Source organism: Scophthalmus maximus, chromosome 18, assembly GCF_022379125.1.
Source record: "Scophthalmus maximus strain ysfricsl-2021 chromosome 18, ASM2237912v1, whole genome shotgun sequence".
Classification (NCBI taxonomy): Eukaryota; Metazoa; Chordata; class Actinopteri; order Pleuronectiformes; family Scophthalmidae; genus Scophthalmus; species Scophthalmus maximus.
This window is the reverse complement of record NC_061532.1, coordinates 12,023,502-12,049,078: the sequence shown is the minus strand read 5'-3', so window position 1 is coordinate 12,049,078 and position 25,577 is coordinate 12,023,502. Positions and strand designations below refer to the sequence as shown.

The window sequence follows — 25,577 nt, the reverse complement described above, 5'->3', positions numbered from 1 at the left end:
ATCTTCATGATCTTGCACTGAAATATTGATGAGGAAAACACTTTAACGAGGAAACAAAGCTTAATTTTCTTAAGAAAGAATTCTACTGAATGTTTATTTCCACAAAGGGATGGTCAGACGATTGAAAACAAAGAATTTTACCGAGGATTACAAACGCATACTACACAGAACAATGCCAATTCAAATTAAAACATTTGGTTAAAAAAAAAAAAGCCAAAGCAGCCCTGCAATGTGCACTTGGTAGTATAAACCATTTTTAAAAGTATGCATGTGTTCACCTTACCTTTGTACAGATATTACATGAGTTCATATTTGCGCTCTTATGGGAAACAATAAACGCTGCTACAATAAGACTGGATACCAGTCCTGTGGCTTTCACTCAAAAAAAAAAAAAAACCTCGGGACAAAACTAACCCTTTCAGTCACTTCGGTGAACCAGTTCAGTTTTGCCCATCATTTCCCAGACACTCCCCATTCCCAAAGACACACACGCCGAGCAGTTTCTAATCCCAGAGTTTGATTAGTCCGTCCCAGCCGCAGGTGATGACCTTGGAGGTTTCGTGTGGATGCCACAGGGCGCTGATGCAAACCTTGTCGTGAGCTTTGATCCTGTGGTAAAGTTTGGTGGTCTTCCAATCCCAAATGTTCAGCTTTCCATCTGCATCTCCTGAAACCACATAGCTGGAAGAAAGACAAAAACAAAACAAAGGGGGGGGGGGACGGAAAGGTTAGCACTTTGCTAAAAATTACTTACTTCTCTCTTCTTCACCTGCCAAAATGTGGGAGGTTTTTTTGAATTTCTGGTATTTAGTCTAGCCACGAGTTGATGTGTTGCCATGGCTACTGAAAGGAAGCGATGACACCGGTTCACACACGTGGGGGGTGCTGGGCAAGAAGTGTGCAGAAAACAGGCCTTAATGGGCGTTTTGGCTAAAATGAGGGCGCGGAACTGTCCTACTTAGCTCTCCTGGTAGAGCTTATACAGTAGATAATACAACGAGGCTGCTTTCCATAGCTCTTCATCATGTGGAGGGTTTTTTTTTTTTAAGAGGACAGGAAGAAGCATCTGTATATGTTGTCTTTACAGCCTGTTCACTGGAATAAAATGATTCTTCCTCTTTATTTCCCCCCCCACACCCTTTCCCTTCTTTTTTTGCCTCAGCTACAAATAACTTAAGATGCTTTTATTTGTTCTGACATGTTTTCATTACTCAGTGTCAAACATTCCAGCATTTACTAATCAACAATTATAAACTATTCATAGCATGTGAGGTTTACCTCATGTCTGGGGAGAAGTCCACTTGGCAGGCATAGCCAGCAACCATGTGGCCCTTGAAGATTTTCTTCTTGTTAAGCCTGAAGCGGTTTTGGGCTCCAAAGATGAGAATCTGGTTGTCCATAGACTGACATGCCAACCATTTACCTGGGGGTGAAAACAAGACAAATTTCTCATTAGCAATATTCCGTACAGTCAAAATGTTTAATAAGCAGTGACTAGCATTTTTGATCTGGTGGGACATCAAGAAGAGCAATTACTTCTAACGTCAGGTGCACTGGGTTAAGATATATCTCAAGTACAAAAAAAAAGTGGAACTCTGAGTCTGAGTGGACGACACTTAAAAGTGTATGAACTCATCATTCTGCCGTCATTAAATTGGAAAGGTTAAGGCAGTGTAGTGAAAAATTAAAAGAGGTTTTTCATCAGTGACTGCTCAGCCAAGATCTACTTTACTGAGCGTTTCAGCTCCTGACAATGCTGCGGTCTCTAAGACACTACACGGTGATAAGAGGCTGCGCTTCAGTGTCAAAGCATTACATGACTCACTGCACTTCTTGAAAGGAAACATGTTGGAAATTATTAATGTGAGGGGGAAAGAGCCCTGGTGTTGGCGCGTGGGTGTGTGTGTGTGTGTGAATGTGTGTGTCTGTCTTCTTAGATCCTCTCTCGTAAAAACATGAATAAGACACTATTGTCCACAAATGTCATATGCAATTGATGCAGAATAAAAATCAACTTCATCAATGTCACCAAAGAACTAAGGCTCTGTTGGTTTTATAAAGATGGCAAGAGGAGAGAGGCTGTGGATGTGGTGCTTTCTTGGTGGTGATGGAGGTCGAGGGGTGGGGGTTGTGGGCTGGGTGCAAATTTGGGCATTAGAGAGAACTCAATGGTTTCCCACTGAATACACACTCCATAATTTAGACGCTGAAGAGGAACAAACCATCAAAATGGGCAAATAAGAATGTTGCCCGGAGGTAGGAAGAATATCGGATGAGTACATGAAACGGTAGAGAGAAGAAACTAATGAGGACCGACGAGTTGAGTTTGATGGTAGTTGAGGCGGAATTCCGGATTCAAACGGAAGAGTTGCATTACAAGTGTTAGTTAATTATGTAATCGGCTAGTGTGATGCTCACAAAACCTCAGAAAAAAGCCTTTTCACATATTCCATCCATATTTGTGTAAGGGGTGCACTGCTGTCACCTCCCACTGAGTCAGATGTCTGGAGAACACTCATAATAGGGAATGTCATATTCGCACATTCCTTTGTCTCTGTCACATTTGTTGTATTTTTGCAGGTTGCGATGTACTGGACTATCTCTTGGCTGTGTGATTTTCCTGTCTGGCAGCCTCATGGTGATGACAGTACTTACCAGGCTTTATGAAAGAAGGATTATTTATCATTTCATCTAACTCTCAACGAGAGACCAAATACCTAAGTGTAATAAAAAAAAAAAAATCAACCTCCACAGTGTCTGCATCTGCCCATTCCTTCTAAGTTTCCTTTTATATTCAACATATTGGCCTACATCGGTTATCCTGCTCTCTGTGAAGGCAGGAATGTCTCTTCTTTTCAACCCTCCTTCCAACCAACTCTGATCTCTGTGAAGGCAGGAATGTCTCTTCTTTTCAACCCTCCTTCCAACCAACTATTTATTGTTTATGAATAATCTGCGCCTTCCCTCTGTAAAAGCGGGTTCATGCAAGCTAACCTGAATCAACCGGTAACAGGTATTCCTATGTCCCATAAAACCTTGCCCCTCTTTCCCCCCCCCCCCCCCCCCCCTTCTGATTTCATACTTTTATGGAATCCGAGGGATGGAAAACCGTCATGGCGACTGAGAACTTAAATCCCTGTGTTTGCCCACTCCTCACGTGCCTCGCTTATGCACGCTGACGTGTCATTAATTGAAACTACTGGCTGCTGTGTGCTCTGCAGTTCACTTCCTCTCAACACTGCATGGAGTGTTTGAACAGCACTTCTGTGGGGCATTTGTGACAGCTGATGCACCCAGAGCAAACAAAAAATTGTACATATTGTATGTGTGCATGCATATATGTATGTATGTATATCTGTCGATATTGCCTAATTGGGCCTGATCCTGGTGACTGGCATGGGAAGTTTCCTTCTCATACCTTTAATTAGCTGAACAGAGTTTTCTTTCTTTTTGTTCTGCTTAGCAATGGCCCACAGCTTCAATCTGACAATATAGGTTTATGCTCCCAAGAGTACCCCTGTACCTCCGTGTGTGTGTGTGTGTGTGTGTGTGTGTGTGTGTGTGTGTGTGTGTGTGTGTGTGTGTGTGTGTGTGTGTGTGTGTGTGTGTGTGTGTGTGTGTGAGAGACTGTTTTGCCTTAGTTTGACTACTTACCATTGGGAGAGAGTGTCACAGCTGGCATAGAGTGCATACTGGGCTCAGCAATGTACTTGAAGTCCACAGGGATGTCCCTGAAAAAGGCACAAAGCACTGTGAATATACTAGAAGACGGGCAAAACACTGGATGAGAGAACAACCTGAGAATCCCCTTGAAGGAAGAAAAACATTCACAAAGCTGCAGTTTGTCGTCATCTCAAAGTGCTTGTTACTGAAGTGAAAAAACGGCCTAAGTGAAAAAACCAGGGGGTGTCACTTTAACAGTCACAGAATGTAAATATCTCCATGCAACCTGAAAGACCCATTTGATGCGTCACCACCGACTGTACTGGCAACCAATTATTTATAACTCCTTTTTTGTCTCCCTGCTTTGGAAGAGAGAGGAAACTTTGTTTTTTGATCTTCAATGGTCTGCAGGAGATAATTCAAATCTACAGCACAGAGAGAGAGAGAGAGAGAGAGAGAGAGAGAGAGAGAGAGAGAGAGAGAGAGAGAGAGAGAGAGAGAGAGAGAGAGAGAGAGAGAGAGAGAGAGAGAGAGAGAGAGAGAGAGAGAGAGAGTGTGTATGTTTGTTTGTGTGTGTGTGTGTGTGTGTGTGTGTGTGTGTGTGTGTGTGTGTGTGTGTGTGAGTGTGTGTGTGTGTGTGTGTGTCACTGCTAGGATGACAGCATGCCAATTTAGTTTCTTTTCTACTGACCTCTAGAAGTCCAAATCAAAATGATAAATAAGAAAAGGGCAGCTGGGACTGATTTTGTGTTTTTTTAATTTGTTGTTGTGATTTGCATTTCAGGGACACAATGAAAGAGCCCTAAACAGATCATGGAAACTGCTTAAACTGAAGCCACCTCTGTCTCTTTCTCTGAGAAAAAACAGCTGGAGCAAAGAGACTACACGGTGTTTACGCACACAAGACCAAAAATGGACTTCGAAGAACTACAGTCAAATGAGAAATACAATCCCTTGTACAGACAACACACACTTGGATTCATGTGCACACACACAGGCAGATATTTAAAGGGACCTCTGGGTTTGTCAGAGCCAATGTCTGTAGACAAGCCTAGCTAAACTTTGCAGAGATAACAAAGGCATCACATCTCTTCTGAGTCTCATAAATAACCCATGTGAATGTTTTGTTATGCGATTGTAAGAAACGAAAACGTATGACAAACAATCTATACACAAGAGATATTCATGAATAAAAGATGAGTTATTGTTGTTTGCTGTGGGTACAATGACGCAAACAAAACAGCATTTTTGAGCATTTTTGTACAAACTGAAGTTTGTCAGGAACTGACCCACACCAATAGAAAGGATAAGTCTGAGTGAGACAGAGGCCACTGCTGTGAGAAAAAGTGAACTTCGTCTGCCTTCTGCTTAAAAGTGATGAATATACATCTCACAGCATCTTTGTACATGTTAGCGTAGTTATCTCGCAGTTGCTCTCGGGATCACTTGGCTTGATTAATAAATTCAAAAATCTGGCAGTTCAATAAAGCTCTGCTCGATCGACAAAATTTGGGGACATCCAAGTGGCAACCCACCGTGATGTCGCCCATTGGTTTTAATAACTACTGCTTTGCAGCCTACAGTTAAGCATTTTGGCAAGCCCCATATTTGGAGCAGGAGGGGTCTGACTGAGAGCTCGTCCACTGCACATCCACCTACACCTGAGACCTGAACCCACTGGACGTACTAGCTGTCAATGTATACTGTGTTTTATTGTCCATTTTACTCCATCATTTACAAAATGAATATCATACTGTATTGAAATTGAAGAAGACTTTAAACTAGAGATTCAGACTATAAACTCCCCAGGAAAATGTTTACTGACTTTCCCTGATGGCAAACCACTGCTACAGATAAGTAATCTCCCCAGATAACTCATGAGTGTGTGGTAGAACAAGGACAGAATTTAAATTGGGTGTGGCAATTTTGCGCTTTGATTTGAATGACTTGTAAATTAGCTGCCTCACAATCTTTGCGGCCCATCTGGTGTTCCCTCTCTGCCAGCCTCGGCTTCTATTCTGACTGTTCTAATGCTGCTATGTAACAGCTCTCACGGGGGGGGGGGGGGGGGGGGGGGGGGGGGGCGGGGGGGCGGGCGGGCGGGCGGGGTGTTGAGAGCCAGGTGGTATCCGTGGGAAAAAGAGAGACAGTGAAGTCACTCTTTAGCCCAACATACCACTTTCTTTCTCGCTCCCATGCTGCATGAAAAAAAGCCCATGGGAGCACCCCTTCCCAACCATGTGTAGAAAGCAGAGCCTTGGGATGCTTTTCTTTTGCTCCACATTTTATCATGCCCCTTCAACTCTGAAGTAAAGTAAGCCCAAATTCTCAGATTCCAGAGGAAAATAGAAGAGCTGGGAATTTCTGATAGGGGAAAAAATACACAAATTGGTCATCCTTAAATAAAACACCACCCATCTAATAATTCACAGTAAGCTTCCTTTTTCAGCTGGTCTTTAAATATTCATCAGCTCCGAGCAACAAATACATGTTTGTTTATCTCCACATGACCACTGGCCAATCTGCAGGCTGTCCTTGGTGGTCTCTCTTGATTGGCCACATGCAATGACAATTTCTATAAATAAGTAAATAAAATCGCATATAGATGCGATTTTGCTGATGAAAACACAGACGTGTCTGGTTTGTGTAATTTCAGCGTCCACAGCGAGGGATGGGAGGGGGAATTCTAAAAAGGATTTTTTTTTTTTTTTTTACTTTATCTGACCTGCTGGTAATCCAAGCACATATTTCCAGGGGCCATGCTTACCGAGGTTATTGCGGGAGTATTGTCAGTGTACAATGTTAACTCCAGGGGGGAGAAAAACAAACAGAATAAGAGCTGTGTGTAAAGCAGGCAAGCTGTGGCAACTGGCAAGGTTATGACTCAGAGAACATTAGCAGCACAGCCGGATGAACTGTACAAGACGGGGTCACCAGGAGGTTTGTTGATGTTGACGTCTTCTTATCAACGTCTAATGAAGGGAGCAGTTCCAAGACCGACTTCTATACGGGATACGGTTGGTGTTTTAAATGTTTGTCCGTTCTTGTTACACTTAAGATGAAGCTGCATGTGGCTGCAAAACAGTAAAATTGTCTTTGCCAACAGCCTGGCAACCACATAAAAGACCAACTGCTGTCATTTAATGCTGTTGGATGTTTTTTTTGATTTGACAAATTTTTAACCTCAATTTATCACTTTCTGTACGAATGAACAATGAACACAAATTTCCCTGCTTCGTGTTCAAAATGCAGAAAACTTTCTCTGAGCTGCTGCCCAATGTCACTGCAGTCTTCCATTATTAGCCACTCTGTGTTGGGGAGTAGGATCTCATGCCTCGCTTGGAATCAGAGCAACTATGATGCAGCATAGTCCAAATACTGCATACTTTATTTTATGCTTTTCACCCTAAGAATCTGTACTTACCACTCCCACACTCGAAGACTCTTGTCATCCGATGTGCTGACAAACCGACGATTCTCATCAACAAAGGTGATGGTGTTGACGGCTCCCAGGTGACGGTCATACTCCTGAACCACCTCGCCCGTCCTGACGTCCCACTGTCAGAGGGACGGAAAGAGGAAAAGAAAAGGTGAGTGACAGAGGACGTAAAAATATTTATCTCTGATAAGTCAAAACAAAAAGGGGAATTTTTTTTATGGATTCACTAATTCCATTGCACACTGGTTACTAAATGCAACTTGTCTTACTGTAGAGACAAAAGACATGATAGACTTCTATTATGGGGCTGTGGCAGATTGAAATTTATGTTTTGTGCCAACAGAGTGAAAAGACTAAACTGCAGTGGTGTGATGACAGCTATTTGCTATAAAACAGGCCTCAGTCTTGAAAATTATATGTTTTTGGTAAAAAACTATACTCACATTAAAATTTAAAAGGATACACAACCACATAAAACTGCCCCCCAAGGCAACAAACAAGGAGGAGGCATTTCTGACAACAGATTTTTTATCTAGTTCTCTTTATGCTCCTTTTATTTTTCATAACCCTTACCCCTTAGAATTTGTTCTCAAAACACAGAGGAGAGCTGCATAATTTCATACCAACCATTATTAAGATAATGACTGATTTGGACATACACACATATTTTCAATTAGTTTGAAGTAAAACAAAAAGAAGGAATCAGTTTCATCTTTAATATTCCCAAAATCAATTCAGCTTGTTGCCGACAGAGACTGTTCATCATCAGATCAGGGCAAGTTTGGAGTTTTGTTAATTTAAACTGTTAAGTATTATGGCATTCTAACTATTCATACTATCGCTGGAAGTTGAGATGTATATTTCATGCAACTGCGGGCACAGGGGTTACATACATTAATTCATGATAAACTGGAGGACATATGGGGTAATGGTGGGAGCTGAATGCAGCAGACAACATCTTTACCTGAACAATCTTCTTATCTGACATGCCGGCCACAAACAGGTTCTGTTTGTCCTCATCTGGGTTAAACTTGACGCAGTACGGGACCTTTCTGTTGGTGAAGCGGGAGATGCACTGACCTGTAGAGAGGCGGATTGAAAGTCAAAGAACAATCCACGGTAGCTTTTCAGAAAGGTAAACTCGAGTTGTTTAAAACAATGCTGTATGCTTTTTCCCTGCAGACGGCAACAGCTCCGCCGTAACACACAGAGAGTAAAAAAAACAAGTTCCCCTCTGTTCATTCAGCAGAGATGAATCACCATGGGACCGATGCTTCCACCGCTGCTAAAGCGGCGAGAACAGGAAATTAAATTGACTAAAAGACCAAGAGGCCCTTAACATTGGAACGGAGGCGTTTGAAAAACATCATTTCTGTGGTAAATCCCAGTGATTAAAGTGAAATTGGGACAAATCTGGAAGAAAATGAAATGAAAAAGTTATCCCCTTAACGTCAATGTGTGCGCGCGCGTGCACATGTACTGTGTGGTTCCCTGTTCTCACTGGTGCTTCACGTCTTTCGGTTAGCTTTCCCCTCTGCTCATCCATCTTTATGTACAGCTGCAGGAGCAAATTCACACAAGTATTTGGAAGATAGGGCTTCGCAGGGGATCCTGTTGTCAACAAGTAGGGGGTTTAACTCGTCTCTGCCCTCTGCTGGATTGGTACTCTTAAGTTTAGAGGGGTGGATATGAAGATGGATGAGCAGAGGGGAAGATAACTGGGAGACACGTGGCACTAATGAGAACAGGGAAGAATGTAGTTCACTTATACACAGATAAAGGAGATCACTGGTTATATGGTTTCATTTATAGACCTTAAATGCCTGTCTAAAGCCAGACAACAAGTTTACAAATTCAATACTATCATACAAATATGGGACATCCCAGTTTCCTTAAGCTTAAGGTAACATCTTCAGTTTTCTTGTTTTAATCAACAGCCAAAAAACTAAAATATTCAGTTTATCAAGACTTAAATTCACAAGTGTGAGAAGATGGAACATTGTGTACATCCCACTTGACTCAGTCTATTCAAAAAAACACCATTGGCTCTGTGAACAACCTACCTGTTTCAGAGTCCCAGAGTTTCAGGTAGCGGTCATAGGCAGCGCTGAGGAACTGGGTCCCGCTGTTATTGAAGCAAATGTCTCGTACTGCTTTGCTGTGGCCTAAAACACAGAGGAAATTTACACAAATAAATTCACTATTTTCTAGGAGAATTTCCCCAGTCTTGTTTCCCCGTCTACTCCTGCTGCCTGTCTTTGATACCTCAGTCATTTAAGGGATATGAAATCTGGTTAAGGGGAAATAAGGGACATTGTGGAAGACCGATGAAGAGGGCTGTGGGAGACGAGGGAAATGAAATCTTTAAATGGGCTTGGAGAGATAAAGAAAAAAACACAGTACATGATCCTTCTGTGTTTTGAACTGCATGGCGCACACAGATGCCTCCCTTGTCAAAGCTGGCTTTTTTATCAGGGTTGCACTGTTTCCACAGTGATAACAGGGCCCACCGAGGCTGAAGTGTCTGCCTGCTTGCTTGCTCTAACCCTTCTTGCCGACAGACCAAAGGCAATGGCGTCGCTGCAGACAACCTTGATGGTGTGTGTGTGTGTGTTTGTGTGTGTGTGTGTGTGTGTGTATGCAGGGAGACAGACAAACTACTGAAAGCAGGGCACACGTCATTAAATATACCTGTAGTCTCTGACTGAATCCATACATGACAATACAATGATATGCAAACTCCTCGGTGCGCACCCCCCCGTCCAAATATATTAAATGTTCCCACTGTCACTGTTTTGTGATTCTGACAAGCTACCTGCACTTAAAGACAACAAGTGTGGTCAAATTCCTATTACAGTGTCAGTTTATCTTAAAATAACAGGCAGAGCAACAAATTAAGAAGAAGAAGAATAAAAATTACCAAATCATCCTAAAACAAAAAAAATATAGCACTACAGGATGATCCAAAAATGACCAACAAAGTGTAAACATGGTATGTCCTCTACAACACATCCCTGCACTAAACTTCATCATCTGCATCTCTGCCGCTTCTCCTACACACATGTATCTCAGACAGCCACTCCCTTTTATTCTCGCCTAAATTGTGTTCCCTCTTCCTGCACACCGGTTCCTCTCTGCATCTTCTGCTCTCCCCTGCCCCTCGTTCCCCTCGGCCCCGGGGCTGCTGAATTATGCATATTCTGTGAAGGAGCTGACAAGCAGAACCATGGCTGCAAACAATCTCTATTCTGACAGTGTGCCGTCTCTGGGAAGAGTGTAAGAGTGACCTGCATGTATTAGCCGCAACACCCCAGACCCCATCCAGGAAAGAAAAAAAACCCTTCACTTTCTGTCAACAGTCAGCAGACGTGTCGTTAGTGTTCAAGAAATGCTGAGTCTGTCACTGCTGTGCATTTCCCAAAAGGCAGTTTGCATTAAAGGCTGGGAGTATATCTCTTGTCTGCTGATAATCCACTATTGTATTAAAAGATAATCAGATATTATCAGAAGTTATTGTTACCATTTTATACAGTGGATAATCAACACTTTTTTACGAAAAAAAGAATTTTGACTGGAAATCTCTGCTTACTTACCGATAAATGTCCGTACGCACCTCCTCTCGCCGTACACCTCCCACAGCTGTGAAGAAATGGAGGTAAAACAACTGAAAATAGGTTTTGCAAAATGAGCCCTAACACTACATGAAATCCTCGAGCCCGTCCAAAATATCAGTTTGCCAATAATATTGGCCGATGAGACAGAAAATTTCTGTATCTGTGTTTTACTGACACAAAAACTTTTTTTCTGGTTGCAAGTGATTAAAAAGTTATTTATTTATAATAAAATTCATGGTTTAACTGTAAAATATCAAACCTCCATTACATTTATTTGTCGTAAGGGTTTGATAATGACATCTTAGGAATCATTGCTAATAATATTTGAAACATATATTTAAAAAAACAAAACAATTTTCTCCCTAATATTTGTATTGTCCCACCAAAATTCATATTGATCAGACTCCATTTACTTTATTCTTGACCACCACAGTAAGTGCAAGCTAGCCAATGAAATCAGCCTTGTTTTTAGCTTTTCTTTCATGCTTTGTAATGGTTTACTTTACATTACATCAAGGTGAGTGAAGAGGTTAGCTTTGAATCATCTCAGAAGAAGTGCAATATGATAGAACTTTAAAACTCATAGTTGACACTGCCATCTCATCACACAATCATAAAATTATTTCACTGCAACTAAGAAAGAACAAATAAGTGTACATTAATTCCTAAGCGTCTGTGAAGTTATTTCTTAAGATACCTCATTGCAAGTATTTACCTTGATCTTACAGTCCATGGAGCTGGAGAGCAGTAGATGGCCAGAGCTAGGAAATAGTCGGATCGCGCTGACACCCTGGAAAATACATAGGTCATGAACATGCATGTCACCACTACAGCCACTTGCCCCAACAGCACGTAAACTCAAATTCTTTTGATATATTTTCCTTCTTTATATTTAGCACAAAAGTGTTTGGCTTCAGCTGAACTAGAGAAAGAGCGTTAATGAGGCACAATCTAGGGGCTCTTACTGGCAAACCTAGCGGTAGGAAACAAAACATATGCAAGCACACAATTATCTATGACTTAAACATTTAGGAAAATATTCAGAATTTTATTACATGGCTATGGTTTATATCCATCACTAAAATGTTTATGTGCATTTTTGGATTAGTGAGACAAGTAATTATTTCCTTGCTGTGGTATTATATCCACTCCAAACTAAACTGTTAAGGCAAAAGCTGCACTATATCTAAATTTGCCACATTTAAAATACTGTTTAAGTTCATGCTCTTGACATTATTTGGACATGGACCAGACTGAAGCTATCATTACTTCCACACGCTCATTAGCTTTTCAAAATCTCTGTATTTCAAATTCGACTCTGAAGGTTGCAGCTTTCTGCACAAAGCTGATCGGAGCCAATTTAAAACTTGAGTGATTTTTCTCTCCCTGAAGCACACTGGCAGATCTGAAGCTAGAATCAGATCTTTCTTGGAATAACCCAGTGTTTTCCTTTATATTTGAATTATTAAGACAAGTGTTTTGAATGAGACCGAATAATATCTGATATGTCAGTGACAAGCTGTGCGAATAAGACAAAACTGACAAAAAACTCTTATTTTGCATGTGAAACAAAACAAGTTTAAGCACCATGGCAGTACTACAACTTATTATTAGGAAAGACTTTGTCGAGAATACTTACTGCAAGATTCCTCAACTGGTTGATAAAGGGACATTCACGCACACAATGACACACAAATGCTTGTGACTGACCTTGGTGTGTCCAGTCCAGACATGAATCTGTTTCTTAGGCAGATAACACTTGTCTGGAACATCTGCAGAACGCAGGTTGATGCCCACATCCTGTGGGACGTGGAGGTAGGACCTGCCCTGGTAATCATACATTTCTTTAACTGCGGGAAGAACGAAAAGAGACAAAATGTCACGTGACAAAAATCATGCCGCATCTTGAAACATATTTTTAAAAGTAGCGTTAGCTGACAGAGGCCCTGAGCATTTCTTTGCAAAGCATTCTGATGGGATAAAATCCTTGACCAGTAGTGGCCACAAACGCTGTGGCTCAGGGGATGAGTCTGAAACACTATATAATAACTTAGGAGTAGACTTCTTTAAAGTGTAAACAGTTACGTGACAAAGATCTTGTGACAAAAGATTCTTGATTATTTCACTGAGTGCAATAGCCATTGAAAATGTTTAACTACAGAGGGCCACAGTACCATGGAGAATGGTCTTCTCCTCTGCTGGAGCATCTTCCTCATTCCTCCCCTTCTTCTGTCTCTTGGCCAAGATTTCATCCAGCTCTTTCTGCTCTTCCTGTAAAGAAAAATTAATCACAACCAAGAGTTACAAACAACAAACCCCTATTGTTTTGGATACAGTCACAAAGGTTAGTGACAGTCTCTGCAACTCTATTTCATATTATAAATTGAACAAAAAAATACCTCTGATGGTTTGGCCAGATCTTTCTCATCTGCATATTTTGCCCAGGGTCCAAGGAAGCCGTCAATCTCTCCTGCTTCTCCACCTTTGACCTTTTTCCTTTTCTCTGATTTCTTTTGTCCACTCTCAAACACAGTTAACCCTGAAGGAAGAGCCAAAATCAATAAAGATTACAATTAAAAATTGTCCCTAAACAATACTCAGTGTGCCTTCCGAAATAAACAAACACATTAGAAAAAAATTCCTGATCGCTATTACCTTTGTTTTTCTCAGCCTCATCTACTGCACCAATGAAGCTACCAGTGGCCACATGGTGTGTGTCAACAGAGGGATCCAAAGCATAACCTATTCTCAGAGTGGAGACAGAACATTTCTTTTGAAGAAAGGTTTTTTAACATCCAAACACGATACATATATAGACCACGTCAACCAACCCAATTGCCGAGGTCAGACGTGGGCTTACCAAAAGTGGAGAAGGTCCTCCGTTGCTGTTCAAACATGAAGTCGTTGAGGTGAGCGGGTTCTGCATAGCCAGACAACATGTTCCTGGGGGCGGCCATCTGCTGGCTTTTAAATGGGTTCAATGGCCCGAACTGGGGAAGAGTAACACATGATCATTACAATGCTAACTTTTCTATAGGTCCTAGGTCTTTGAATAGTGACTAGTTGATTCTGATCAAAGATACATTACCTCTGGTGCAAACAAGGTTTCGTATGTCGGGTTAAAAGTTACTTCTTTCAGCGAAGGGTCCAGGTGAGTGCCAGTCTCCACAGCCTCCTGAAATGAAGATATACAGACGACGCTGACGTTCGCATCCGATTCGCAGCTTCCGTTTCGGCAGTTAAGGGGAACTTCACTTACAAGTCTGAGCGACCTGTCCTCCGTATTGTGTCATGTCCAGATAGAAAACCACTATATCTGGACTCGTCAAGTCTGGACTAGATAGTCACGGAGAGGCCAGTAATAAGACACTTGGGTGTTTGACAAGTAGTATCGGATTGGCTTGAGTTTATGAGATGCTAAATTAAAAAGGCCAAAACATAATACAGAGGTGACACTGATAAATGATTGGCAAATTATTCTTTGCCATAGTTTTAAAGACTGAACAACATCCTTCTGATCGACGCCGCACTGTTTTCCCGCTACAGCTATTATTTAGTAATGTTAACATCTGTTAACGTTATACGACAAATACATATTAATTGAAAATTGGTCTCACCCTATCTGTTAAAACAGCAGGTCTGATTCTTCACATTCAAGCACAGTGCGACCAAAAGTACATTACGTTGAGCTAACGGTGGCTAGCCGCGTTAGCTTACCTTTACGGCGACCTCGGGGGCAGAATTGAGGACAGCCAGCGTCATCGTTTGTCCAGCCTGCAAAGGTTTGAGGTGGGCCGTGGCGTCCGGGTCCACCTGGTCCACTCTCTCGGCACCAGTCTTGGATTCCGACTCATTTTCTGAATCAGAATCGCTGCCGTACGAAACGAGGGAAGAAATGGCGGCAGACATTTTGGATGTTGTGCATTCGACGGAAGCAGGGAGGCGGGACTTCCGTTATAGAAGAGAAGAGAAGAGAAAAGAAAAGAAAAGAAAAGCAATCACCCGGGAATATATAATTCAAAAAAATAAAATACATTTTAACAATTTTATGACACTTTGTATACATAAATTCTGCATAATCTTAAAAATAAATTATAGACATACGTAAATATAGATCGTCGTCAAACAGTCGTAGAGCCTCCCGTGTGCATATCATTATACAGTAAACAATACTCCTTGGACTATGGTGTCAGTCTCTTTAAAATATTCTATCACAAATGTGACTTTTTTTAAACGATTCACGAGCAAAGAGGAACGGACGGTAAAGTACAACATGCCAAATTGATTAGTGTTGTAGACGAAATCCTGTGACCAACCCCCTCGTGGGAGATCGATTGATTTTTGTAATGATATGATTTTTTTTTAAATGTACAGTGAGGGTTGGAAATAATCAAATCGAAGCTCCTTCCCAGTAATCGACTGGACAGCGCAACGTGACGGTTTGGCACAACGAGCCAACGCAGCGAGCGCGCACGTTCCCACGAGGAACCCACGCGCACATCTCGGTTGGCACCGGACGCTCTCTCTCTCTCTCTCTCTCTCTCTCGCTCTCTCTCTCTCTCTCTCTCGCTCTCTCTCTCTCTCTCTCTCTCTCGCGCCCCCAACAATAGAGTGGTGCGTACCATCATCACCGACTACAATGGGGACGTTGCTCCGCGAATAAACACCATTTCCACGTGTACTGTCGCGGCGCGAACGTACATGTCGCTCATGGCTAAAATAAACGGATTTTATTTGCACATGAAACCCGTTTTTTCGGCGTGACCGGAGCGCGTCCGACGCCAAATTCGCCCGCGTTTCGCCGGAGAGTCCCTTCGGAAGACGGTCCCTGGGCTCTTCTTCTCCTCCTCCTCGTCCGCCGCCTCCTCTTCCAGCAGGAGTACATTTGATACCGGAGACGCGGTACAGCCATGGATCCGAGCCGGGGATTTAAAACCACGTCCCGCCGCCCAGTGAGGATGGAAAGGAAATAAAGGAAGATTCACAACAAACGTATCAGGTAAAAAAAAAAAAAAAAAAAAAAAAAAAAAAATCCCGATCATTTTGTATCTGAAATTTTTTACCTGAAAATGTGGACTCCGGTGACGACACCCCCCCCCCCCCCCTCGACTTTATAATGCATGTTTCTCAACTAACTACGTTAAATGTGAGTCCCCGTGTCGTGCGACTCTAAACTGGGGCAGCCGGACTGATAACGGCTCTTCGGTAATCCAACACTGCCTGGCCATCGCTGACTGTACCACATGAACCCGGTGCACAGAGGTGGACGAATGTCGACAACGTTACGACTCACAAGCGACTCCAAAGTGCCCCCCGCCAACATTTGAAGTACGAGTAACGGGTTTATTAATGAGCAAATAAATGTAGGAAAAAATACATAACGGGATCCGCTGTAAGTGTGATCGCTTGCAGTGGTCCACATCTGCATGAGCTCCCCCTGCAGCAGCAGCAGCAGCAGCAGCATCGTCTTGACATATCCAGACTGAGGAACATCATGTTGGTGAGAAAACCCCAGAGCAAATATTTGCACTGCCCCTCAATTCGTCTTAACGTAACAGACAAAAAGAAAGAGAGAAAGAAGCCACACACACAGCTTATGTTTTATTCTGCAGTGACTTGTGGACTTGGGGGTCAATATGTGATTTCATTTTTCCCCACTGAGAAATGCTTTGACAGAGAAGGAGGGAGGATAGGGGGCCGGGGTCTATTTCAGCCAGCCTGGTTTGCAGTCAATGGGGGGATGGTAGCCTTCAGCCCAGTGGAAATCATGCTTTGCGAAATTTGAAACCTTCTTTGTACTACTACAGCAAGTGAAGCATACAAAAAAGAAGAAAAGAAAAGAAAAAAGTGGGCATGAGAAACAGTGTCCTCTGACCACCTTTTATGGCCGGTGACAGCTTTAAAATATCCATTTCATTGCATGATGCCCTCTCATGTGGTGCTGTGTGGCGTGTAGTAGGACTTACATTAGACTGACCACATTTTCTGCATCCTGTCCATGTAAAGAAATCAGAAAGAGGGAGAGTGCGTGTGTGTGTGTGTGTGTGTGTGTGTGTGTGTGTGTCGGGATGCTGCTCTTACAGTGAAGCGGAGCGGCACATTTAATGCCTTGCCCCCTGAATTACTGGGGCAGCGTATAGGAGCAACAGCAGCAGCCTGTGCGTTTTGAAATTTGTGCTCAGATCAGTGGTTGGTGATGAATGAATTACCTTTGGAAAATGGCAGCTGCAGGGCCATTGATAAAAGTCTGCGCCCACTGCTGTTGGCAGCAGATTAGTGGGGCTGGTTTGCCCTTATGATGTATTCAAATTACGTTCAGATGTAACGATGATGCACAACAGGCATGCACTGGGGCTAAGCAGGGTGTAGATCTAGTGGCGGCTGCACGTGTTTTTTAAAGCACAAGGGTTCCACTTATTCAGTTACTTGATGAGATTTAAGAATTACTTTGCTTGCGTCAGTTCAGATCAGATCTTCGCCGCCGCTCTTGATGGCATGTCAACATCAACAAACAATCAAGTGCTGATCCTCAGCCACACAGCTCTGTACACACACACACTGGATCACTTGTGCAATGATACGTGTTGAGAAGATATTCCTAGATTTCATCAAAATCTGAGTTTAAATCAAGGACATTTTGATACACAGAATTTGTGAACTCTTTCCACATAAATCTGTAGTTTAAAAAAAATGATTCATGTACAAAACATACAGGGTACTGCATGTGAAGGCATCTCTCAAACCCCTTGCAGCTGTTACATTTTTCAGTCTGCAGCAGAGGCAGCCCCGCCGTCACATGGCCGAGCGGAGGCTATAGGATCGGTTTCCCTGCCAGCTCAGAGAGTTCATAAAACATCGGACACACTATGGCTGAATTTAAAGGCGGCTCCAAGATGTAATCCGGAGTCTCCCCTCCCCCCCCCCCGAAAATGCACATTTACAGAAGCGGTGATCCAACTCATCCTTCCGTTCGGAGATGATGTTTGCAGATGATGTTTGCAGAAGTTTGTCCATTGAGGCCTCCAGTCCTCGCTGTTGTTTTGTTTAGGACAAGTTCTTTGGCGAGCCGGTTCCTCCTGGAGTTTTCTCATACTTTGTGGTGTTTTTTGAGCTGGCAGGGAAACGGAAAAGCACAGGTGGAAAGTGTGAAAGTTGAAGGGATCTAGCTATATAACCTGCTCTTTGATCCGCAGATCTGAGCTTTCCGTTGTACCCAGAGAACAGTCCTACACCTACAGGTGTATTCCCGGAATTGAACAAAAACATATCGCCATGGTTTTATCTGTTGCTGTTCGTGAAACTCTTCTCGCTGCGAGGGATGACATTCCTGCGCACTTTTCAGCTCTCATTTTCCCCTGTGTTCCAGGGGCCCTCGTGATAGAAGGGCTTTGGCATGAATCCGGTTGGAGGCATTTGAACCTCTCCTGTTTGTTGACACTGCTCTGATCTTCTGCCAGTCTCTGGTTGTCTCGTGCAAACAAGAAGAATAACTCCCTTTCAGCGGCTTCTCCGCAGAGGTGGACAGGGATGACAGCAGGACAAACAGAAATAACTTGAGTGGCGAGGGAAGATGAGGGTAACATGACTGATGGCGTGAGGAAGACGTGGCAAGAGGACGGCTCTGGGATTATGGGAAATTGAGTATAAATGTACGTGTGTACAATGTGCAACGGCCCTATACATGCACGTTAGTGCAGCCACGGACAGAAGCTCCTATCTCCCAGCTGTTAGGATGCTCCAGAGGCTCCGGCACACAGAAGCTATTGTTCTTCCTCTTTGGCCGGACCCGCTGCTCCATAATACTGCTTCTGTCCGAGGTCTGAGCTGCCCTGACAGAGGGACACCGGGGCTTAGTTACTCCGTGCGACTACAGCGCTCCTTGTGTCGTACTGCCTCCGCCTCCACCACCTCCTTCCCCCGTCTTTGTCCACGTATAATCTGTCCACCCTTGTTTGTGACTTTTGGCCCTCTTTGACAGAGTTTACAGTGACAGTCTCTCTGTTTTTCATTCTGCTTTTCTTTTTCTTTTCTTTAACTCACCTTTTCAATTCGAGATACTGTCCTGATTCTCTTTTTTAATGTTCTTTTCACGGGGGTAGTTTTTACAGTGTGCCAAACCTTCTCACAACACTTAATATTTTGTGCGACAGTAGATATTATTTGGTAAAACCATTTTTTTGCCCCCACAAGTAGAGCAGTCGTTTTGTAATCAATAATATATATTTTAAAAAACTAAAGCGCTTTCTAAATACCATTTATTTTCCCCTTTGAAAACAACATAATTTTTCACTTTGCAGATCAATAATTCCCATCCCAAAAACATATCAAATACAGTTAAGTGTGGCATTAGACTTTTTTATTATCATTTTGTCTTGTTGTGGTGGCCCCTGCTGCCCCGTAATCTATTATCTGACTAATCTTTTGTCCTTATCTCTTATGTAGTTGCCATCCTAGGTCTTTCATTCTCCCACTGTCACCTAGGTGCGGAGAGGGCGTTATCTGGGTCTCTAAATGAGTTCACAGGATATCTCTGATAGATAGACTTCTCTGACTGTGTCGCTGCCAATGCAAACAAGGCAAAAATGCCCACAATCAACTTTAAGTACTGAGCCTCATCTCTGCTATCAGTTTTGTCTCGAGTTGTATTGTTTTGTGCGATGCAGCCCCTCTGCCGCTGAAGCTTCTGACTACAGCTGCCGTGTTTGAATACACGCAAACGCTGTGGCTCTAATGAGCTTTAGAAACATGTTGTCTTTCTAGCTGTACTAAATATATGTGCCATTTGCTGCTTGGGGAGTACAGTATGCATTTGTTCATGCTTTCCAGGTTTAAAAATAATTTCATTTGTTTACTGCACATGGATATGGCACAGGACTATAAACACACTGCCAAAACAAAAAAAAGAGAAAAAGGTATGATAAATTGGCACGCAATATTTGTAGATATATCAACAGCATACGCTCCTTTTGTGGACTCGTGACTATAAAGAAAACCCACATGACTCCTCAATCAATTATATATAATTCACTTTATTATATTTTCGAGCCCAACCCTCATGGGTTTATAAGAAGCCAAAAAATAGGAAAACGTACAGTTATAGTGGTCAACACATCCCATTACATTTCACTTCATTGCGAAATAAAGTGCTATTTTACGACTTTCTCCCAGGCAAGGTAAATAAAATCTGCTACCAAAAAAAAGCACAACTCAAATATTTTAATGATCACTGAGCTACAAGAAATAAAGACAAATAGAGGACATTTTCTAAAAAATTGCACCCCTTATGTCCTCGTAGACAGGACAGTAGAACCATAAGTGAAACTCATTCTCAATTTCACTCTCATGTCTGTCGGGTGTATTCGGTAAATGGAGCACCGTAGTGTCCCGCGGTGGACCTGGCTCATATTCTCAGCAGAAAGACAAAAATTAGCAAGGCAATGGAGTAAACTGTGGACGACGGAGGCCACTCCCCTGGTGTCAGGTGTACGTTTGGAAGGCAAAAGCATAAACACTGACACCTTTGCTCAGCACAATGTAGCATTGATCTGATCCAGGGCTGAATTGTTTTTGGGGTTCTCCTCAGAACTGACGGCGAACGTGTCTCCCATTGTGCATTTGTGTTTCCATGGTTGGTGTATCCTTAGTGTTTATTTTAGCAAAGCAGTTACAGTGTAAGTTAGCTGCCCTTTTATGGCATTGTGTGTTTCTTTTCTGCACATGATTTGACTCAATAGACTCCACGTTGTCCATCAAATAAACTTGAATATGCAAAGTTAAGCAAACTACACCGTGATGTGTGACAAACAACATATAATATATTCAGTACCTTTGCTCCTTGCTCTCTCTCTCTCTCTCTCTCTCTCTCTCTCTCTCTCTCTCTCTCTCTCTCTCTCTCTCTCTCTCTCTCTCTCTCTCTCTCTGAATATCAGTGTGCTGTGATGGGCTCTTATTGAGCTGGATCGGCCGATGCCTGGGTTGTCGTGGCGATTTGTGATGATTGATGGAAGCCGGAGAAATGAGAGGCGAGGCACGTTTATCCCGACCGCAACTTGAGTCCCCTCTGGTTAGGACTCAGATGCTAGTGTTCAATTTCAGACACAGTGAATGTTCGTTAGGCTTTTCATAAGCACCCATTATTTCTTCCCAGTCCTACCTCCTGTGCTCGGTAGGAGATGGAGGACAAGGAATAGCAATGGAAGAGGTAAATGGGGAAAGACAGGGGAATCATTAGAGCTAAGAATTGAGTAGGAAATGAAAGAGCACATGACGTATAATATGTATGTTGACTCGTGGCAGTTAACAGCGTCTCTCCTATTTTCTCTGTCGTGTACGTCAACCTTAAACTGCCTTGGAAGCTAGAAATGTTTATAAAAGTCAACGTTAAAAGTTAAAAGAGCACGGCCATCGCTTGTGTTATGAAGGGATGCTGAAATGGAACAGCGGAAAGTGCTGAGAAAAGAGAGGGAGAGCAACAGGGGAAGTAGCCCCTTAGTGTCCTAGTGTTTTTGTCCACAATTTCACCGCAGGGGTGCCTGTGCACACAGACAACTGCTGCTCTCAATTAGGAGCCAATATTTGGTTGTTCATTTACGGCTCACAGCGAGGGTCCAGCTCCGCTTTGGATTTCCAAGAGGCCCGAACACAAGGCTCGTCTGATGTGCGCTGGATAGATGCCCAGCAGGGACTGCGATATATACGCTTCTCTTCTCTCTCAGATGGGAAGATCGGAAGTGGAGGCAAGCCCGCCCCGCCACCCTTTTGTCTTTGATGATTAGCAGGAAAGGCCAAATTCACTTAAATCCTCTGCAAGAAAACCCCCTCTAAACAGTTTTACTCAGCAACCACCTCATCCTTTCTTTGCTTATCTCACAGCAAAAGCTGTCCGTTCACTCGGACAAATAATCGCTGCAGAGCAGGGGTTGGATAGAGGTTAGGAAAGTCTTACCGGTGAAAGACACATCTGCTAAAGATAGACTGTCACCGGATGGATGTTCTGGGTCAGAGAATGACTACATAATGAAGTCTTCCTCCTCCAGTCAGCGCTGTGCCAGAGAAAATATGAAGACAATCTCAACTACGCTTTATTTAAAAATCTACCATTTGATATTGAAATCAGAGCCAGCCTCTTGCGTCAAGTCGTGGGAAAGAGACAACAGCAGTCTCTTACATAACTCTTTCATTTATAGACACATGCCCACAGCTCGGTGTGTGTCAAAGCTCCTATTATATAAGAGTGAAAGCGCCTTGTGTTTTTGCACTCATATAAATTGTTGATGCGAACAACCTAAAGATAACAATAATCTTTCTTGACTTTGCCAGTATCCATAGGCATTGTCTCTTTGTCCTTGCTCTGGAGGAATAGTGCATCAGCGTGTGCTCGTGTGTGTGTGTGTGTGTATGCATTAGATCACATGTGTAGGCCTCTGCTTTTTTTTTTGTGTGTGCTAGTGCTGTTGATCGGACCACAAGATGGTGGCTGTGTGAATGTGATTCATCGCCTCGGAGGTCCGCGTGTAGCCATTCAGCCGGCCAGTGAGCTGTAACCATCCTCCTCCTGACATAGCCACTCGCCACTGCGCTGTTTTTATGAACCATGACATTGTGGCTGTTGACTGACACGAAGTTAGCTTAAGCTGAAATAGAAAAAAAACAACCCATAAATGAAAATTTGAGGCCTAAGTGCCTTGGCAGAGAGCATGTAGTATTCACCATAATCGTACAATCCAAAAATAACAGTTCCTATTATCTGTTGTTTGTGTGTGTCAATTTTCATACAAACAATCAGCAACGGGACAGACCAAATGTGGCACTGGGGGTGGCCCTTTTTGCCGTAGATTTACCACTCGGGGATGAATGCTGAATTTTCGGAGGCGCTACATATGGCGGCTCTGCAGTCGTGTTTCTCGATGTTTTCTCTTCCACACATCTGGAGTCCTTGATAAGGAGTAAATCCTGCAGAATTCACAATCAATCACACTCACTTTCACCGGACGTTATACCTCCAAAATCAGACCGCTGTCCTGCCTTCTTACTGAGCTATTAATATGGCTGATATGTATTTGATTTAAATAAAAAAACAACACGATCAATTACAAGAATGTGTTAAAAACACACAAACATCCATACACACACACACACACACACACACACACACACACCCACACACACACGCCATGGAGAGCTGTGAATCCTGTGAACAGCAGCAGATGGACCGCAGTAATGACACAGCTGTCATTTGGCAGGTAATGCTATTTAAGGCCCGTGTAGGTCCGACAGTAAACCAAGATGCCAAGAGGAAATAAGGGCCGGCTGATGGGGCACGGCTGTGTCTGATCTTTAGATTCGGCGAACATTTTCAATTTATCCCATCACTGTTCATTTGTGAGCAAAATGTCACCAAGGGTATATGTGCTAACCTTCATCTTGCAAGCGTGTGTGTTTGTCTTGGTCAGCATCTAGTTGGCTAAATGCCATGCCAGTGTTTGGAATTAAATGAGCTTGGCATGAGCTGCCTGGAGGAAAACTATCCTCCTCCAGTTAAACAGTAAAGTAGCCGCCCACGCGGGTCCGTCCTGCGGTGGAGGATAAGGTCAAAGGTCGTTCCCCTATTATGTGCGGTTGTATAAATGTTAGCGGCGACTGGAGGCAGGAGCCTGGTTTGTGTTGCTAAGCCTCAGGAGGACAGATAGGTGCTGACAGACAGGCCATGGATTCACCGCTGGGACCGCTGTCTCTGCGGATGCAGAGACTCCTCTTTTTCCATCTGGCCCACCACTCTCCATTATTCTTTACAAGCTTTATGTTTGTTTATTTTTTCTCTGTCTGTTTCTTTTCTTCCCGGTGTAACTCCCTCCTGTCTCTTTTCACGCGTTTTTTTTTCTCCGTGTCTGTAGTCCTCTCCGTCTCCAGTGAGGTTAACGGCGACTGCCAGTTCTGTGGTGAGTGTTATGGTCTTAGCTGGGCATCAGCGTTGTCTGGGACCTGACCAGACTTTGTGATGCAGATCTACAGCAAGTTCAAACAAAGGTCACGTTACTGTGGAAGAGAGGAAGCAGAAAGACGAGGGCCAGATGTTGCCTCGAGCTTTAAATCAAAATTTCCAAATGCAGCATGGATCAAGCAGGCTCATTTCAGTAAGTCATCCCGAGCAAGTCGGACTGTGACAACATGTCTGAAACTGTTAGGGAAAAAACTGTTAGGGAAAAAGTGGGAAACGTACACGCACACACACACACACACACACACACAAACTCATAAAATACTTACGACAACGCTGGGGGCTTGAAATATGCCCACTGATGAGAGGATAAGAAAATGCAACCAAGAGGTGGGAATAGGGAGGCGAGAGGCTTTTGTACCTGCGGGAAGAATTTGATTTGGTTCCCCTTTCAAGGTGTCGACTGGAGACGAGCAGAGAGCCTCACAATGCCCGGTGAGCGGCAAAAGCAAGAGGGCGAAAAGTGAATGAGAGGCGCTTTTGTCCCTCCTCTCTGTCCCCATTGTCAACCATACTGCCCTCGACAGTGACAAGAGCCGGCATCAGGCTCGATCCGATGACCAAATCTATATGGACGAGCGGAATCTGTCTGTGTGTCGGCTGTGTGGACTGAAGGCTGTATTGTTTGTCTTGACTCGGGTTGTGATCCTCTGTATTCACATACACGGTACTCAGTCTCCATCTAAATATAGCAAACTGAATCATGAAGACACCTTAAGTAAAAGTCTGCCACAATCTAAAGATCCCATCTCACTCCATGGAAACGCTGCCTGGCAGACACTGCGAATCAGTGTCTTTATCAATGAAATGAGTGAGTGGATGGCCTTAATCAAGTCTATCGTCTGTAGTGCTGTTAATACAAGTCTGTTAGACCACATTTTGTCTTCTTTGGTCCCCTACGCTCGAGTACGCTTTCCATGCAGAGAATATTCAGCCACCATTTTGACCCTGCAGTGGCATTTTCAAGCATGGCTGTCAGGAATATGTGTGGGTACATGGGGTGGAGGGTGGCGGTGGGGGTGCTGGGATGTCACAGGACGCAGATCACATGATGCCTGCAGCTGATCCTTTTGATCCCTATAATGGGATGCTATTTCTATAGATGGAGAAAGGCCCAGAGGACAGTGACCAACCGCTGCCTGTTTGCCTGCAGCGTTCGTCTATGTGTTGTGGTATTCTGTATTTGGCAGTGATGCGGTCATTTCTATAGTTTCAATAAATTTCAACCCTGATTTGTATTTGACGCAGTAACTACGGTTTGATGGAATGTTTCGGTTGTGTTTTTTCATCTACATGCTCAAGCCAATATTTCCGCTCATTGCAGGTAGAGCATTTGTTTATTGGCATACTTGGTGGGTAATGCATAACAAGGACTAATCCACAAATCCTCCCTGCTTCCCCTCTCCTCCGTCTCCGTCACGTATCCACCCCTCAGCTGCTCCCACTCACTAAACAGAAGTAGTTAACTAGATAACTTAGATTTTGCTTGTGTTCAAAACTTTCTGCCATTGGTGTCGCTGCTGATGTGCGTACCCCATCACATCCCCACACTGCCTCTACATGGCCGCTGCCGTTCATGTGCATATTGCATCTTGTAGACACAAAGGGTTAATCTCTGAGGACCTGGGTAACTGATGCGCCAAATGGCTGCAGGAGACGTGAGGCAGCCATCATGTGCACGCCAACGTGCCGTTAAAAGCGTGTTTATCTGCAGTCTTTCCATTAAAAGTGGCCAGGCTGTGGTCAGCACCTTTTTGAAGAGGAGGATTTAACAGTTCTTTTTTTGCATGTATTTACACATTTTACACAGAGGCAGTGGTGCATGACTAGTGAAAAAAATTTGCCCCCAAGCTTTAAACTCATT

At 43.3% G+C, this 25,577-nt stretch overlaps 2 protein-coding genes across 6 annotated transcripts in view; one reads left to right on the top strand and one right to left on the bottom strand.

The window, feature by feature from the left end:
• Window positions 1-60: 60 nt before the first annotated feature.
• cdc40 (cell division cycle 40 homolog (S. cerevisiae)) lies at window positions 61-14,667 on the bottom strand. The gene is made up of 15 exons (XM_035617163.2): window positions 14,434-14,667; window positions 13,805-13,891; window positions 13,577-13,706; window positions 13,372-13,458; window positions 13,116-13,255; window positions 12,891-12,987; window positions 12,427-12,566; window positions 11,432-11,506; window positions 10,696-10,741; window positions 9,166-9,267; window positions 8,067-8,182; window positions 7,088-7,221; window positions 3,655-3,731; window positions 1,279-1,423; window positions 61-681 (listed from the first exon to the last, which is right to left on the bottom strand). The coding sequence occupies exons 1-15, from the start codon at window positions 14,623-14,625 to the stop codon at window positions 504-506; spliced, it is 1,746 nt and encodes a 581-aa protein (XP_035473056.1). The 5' UTR covers window positions 14,626-14,667; the 3' UTR covers window positions 61-503.
• A 580-nt stretch (window positions 14,668-15,247) lies between these two features.
• wasf1 (WASP family member 1) overlaps window positions 15,248-25,577 on the top strand; it is a 45,464-nt gene continuing 35,134 nt past the window's right edge. Inside the window, exons 1-2 of one of the 5 annotated variants that reach the window (XM_047328498.1) lie at window positions 15,250-15,715; window positions 16,160-16,216. The gene's annotated coding sequence lies outside the window, so the exon portion shown is untranslated. Of the gene's footprint in view, window positions 15,716-16,159; window positions 16,217-25,577 lie in introns of all 5 variants that reach the window. The other 4 variants (XM_047328500.1, XM_047328497.1, XM_047328496.1 and 1 more) reach the window with 4 other exon arrangements.

What these genes read in the sequence shown, in the direction of transcription:
- cdc40 (XM_035617163.2), bottom strand. Translation starts at nt 14,625, where the DNA reads ATGTCTGCCGCCATTTCTTCCCTCGTTTCGTACGGCAGCGATTCTGAT. An exon ending in ATCTGGCCAAACCATCAGAG is followed by an intron (nt 12,988 to 13,115) that starts GTATTTTTTTGT and finishes TTTTCTTTACAG; the next exon opens with GAAGAGCAGAAAGAGCTGGA. An exon ending in GTGCGTACGGACATTTATCG is followed by an intron (nt 9,268 to 10,695) that starts GTAAGTAAGCAG and finishes TCTGTGTTTTAG; the next exon opens with GCCACAGCAAAGCAGTACGA.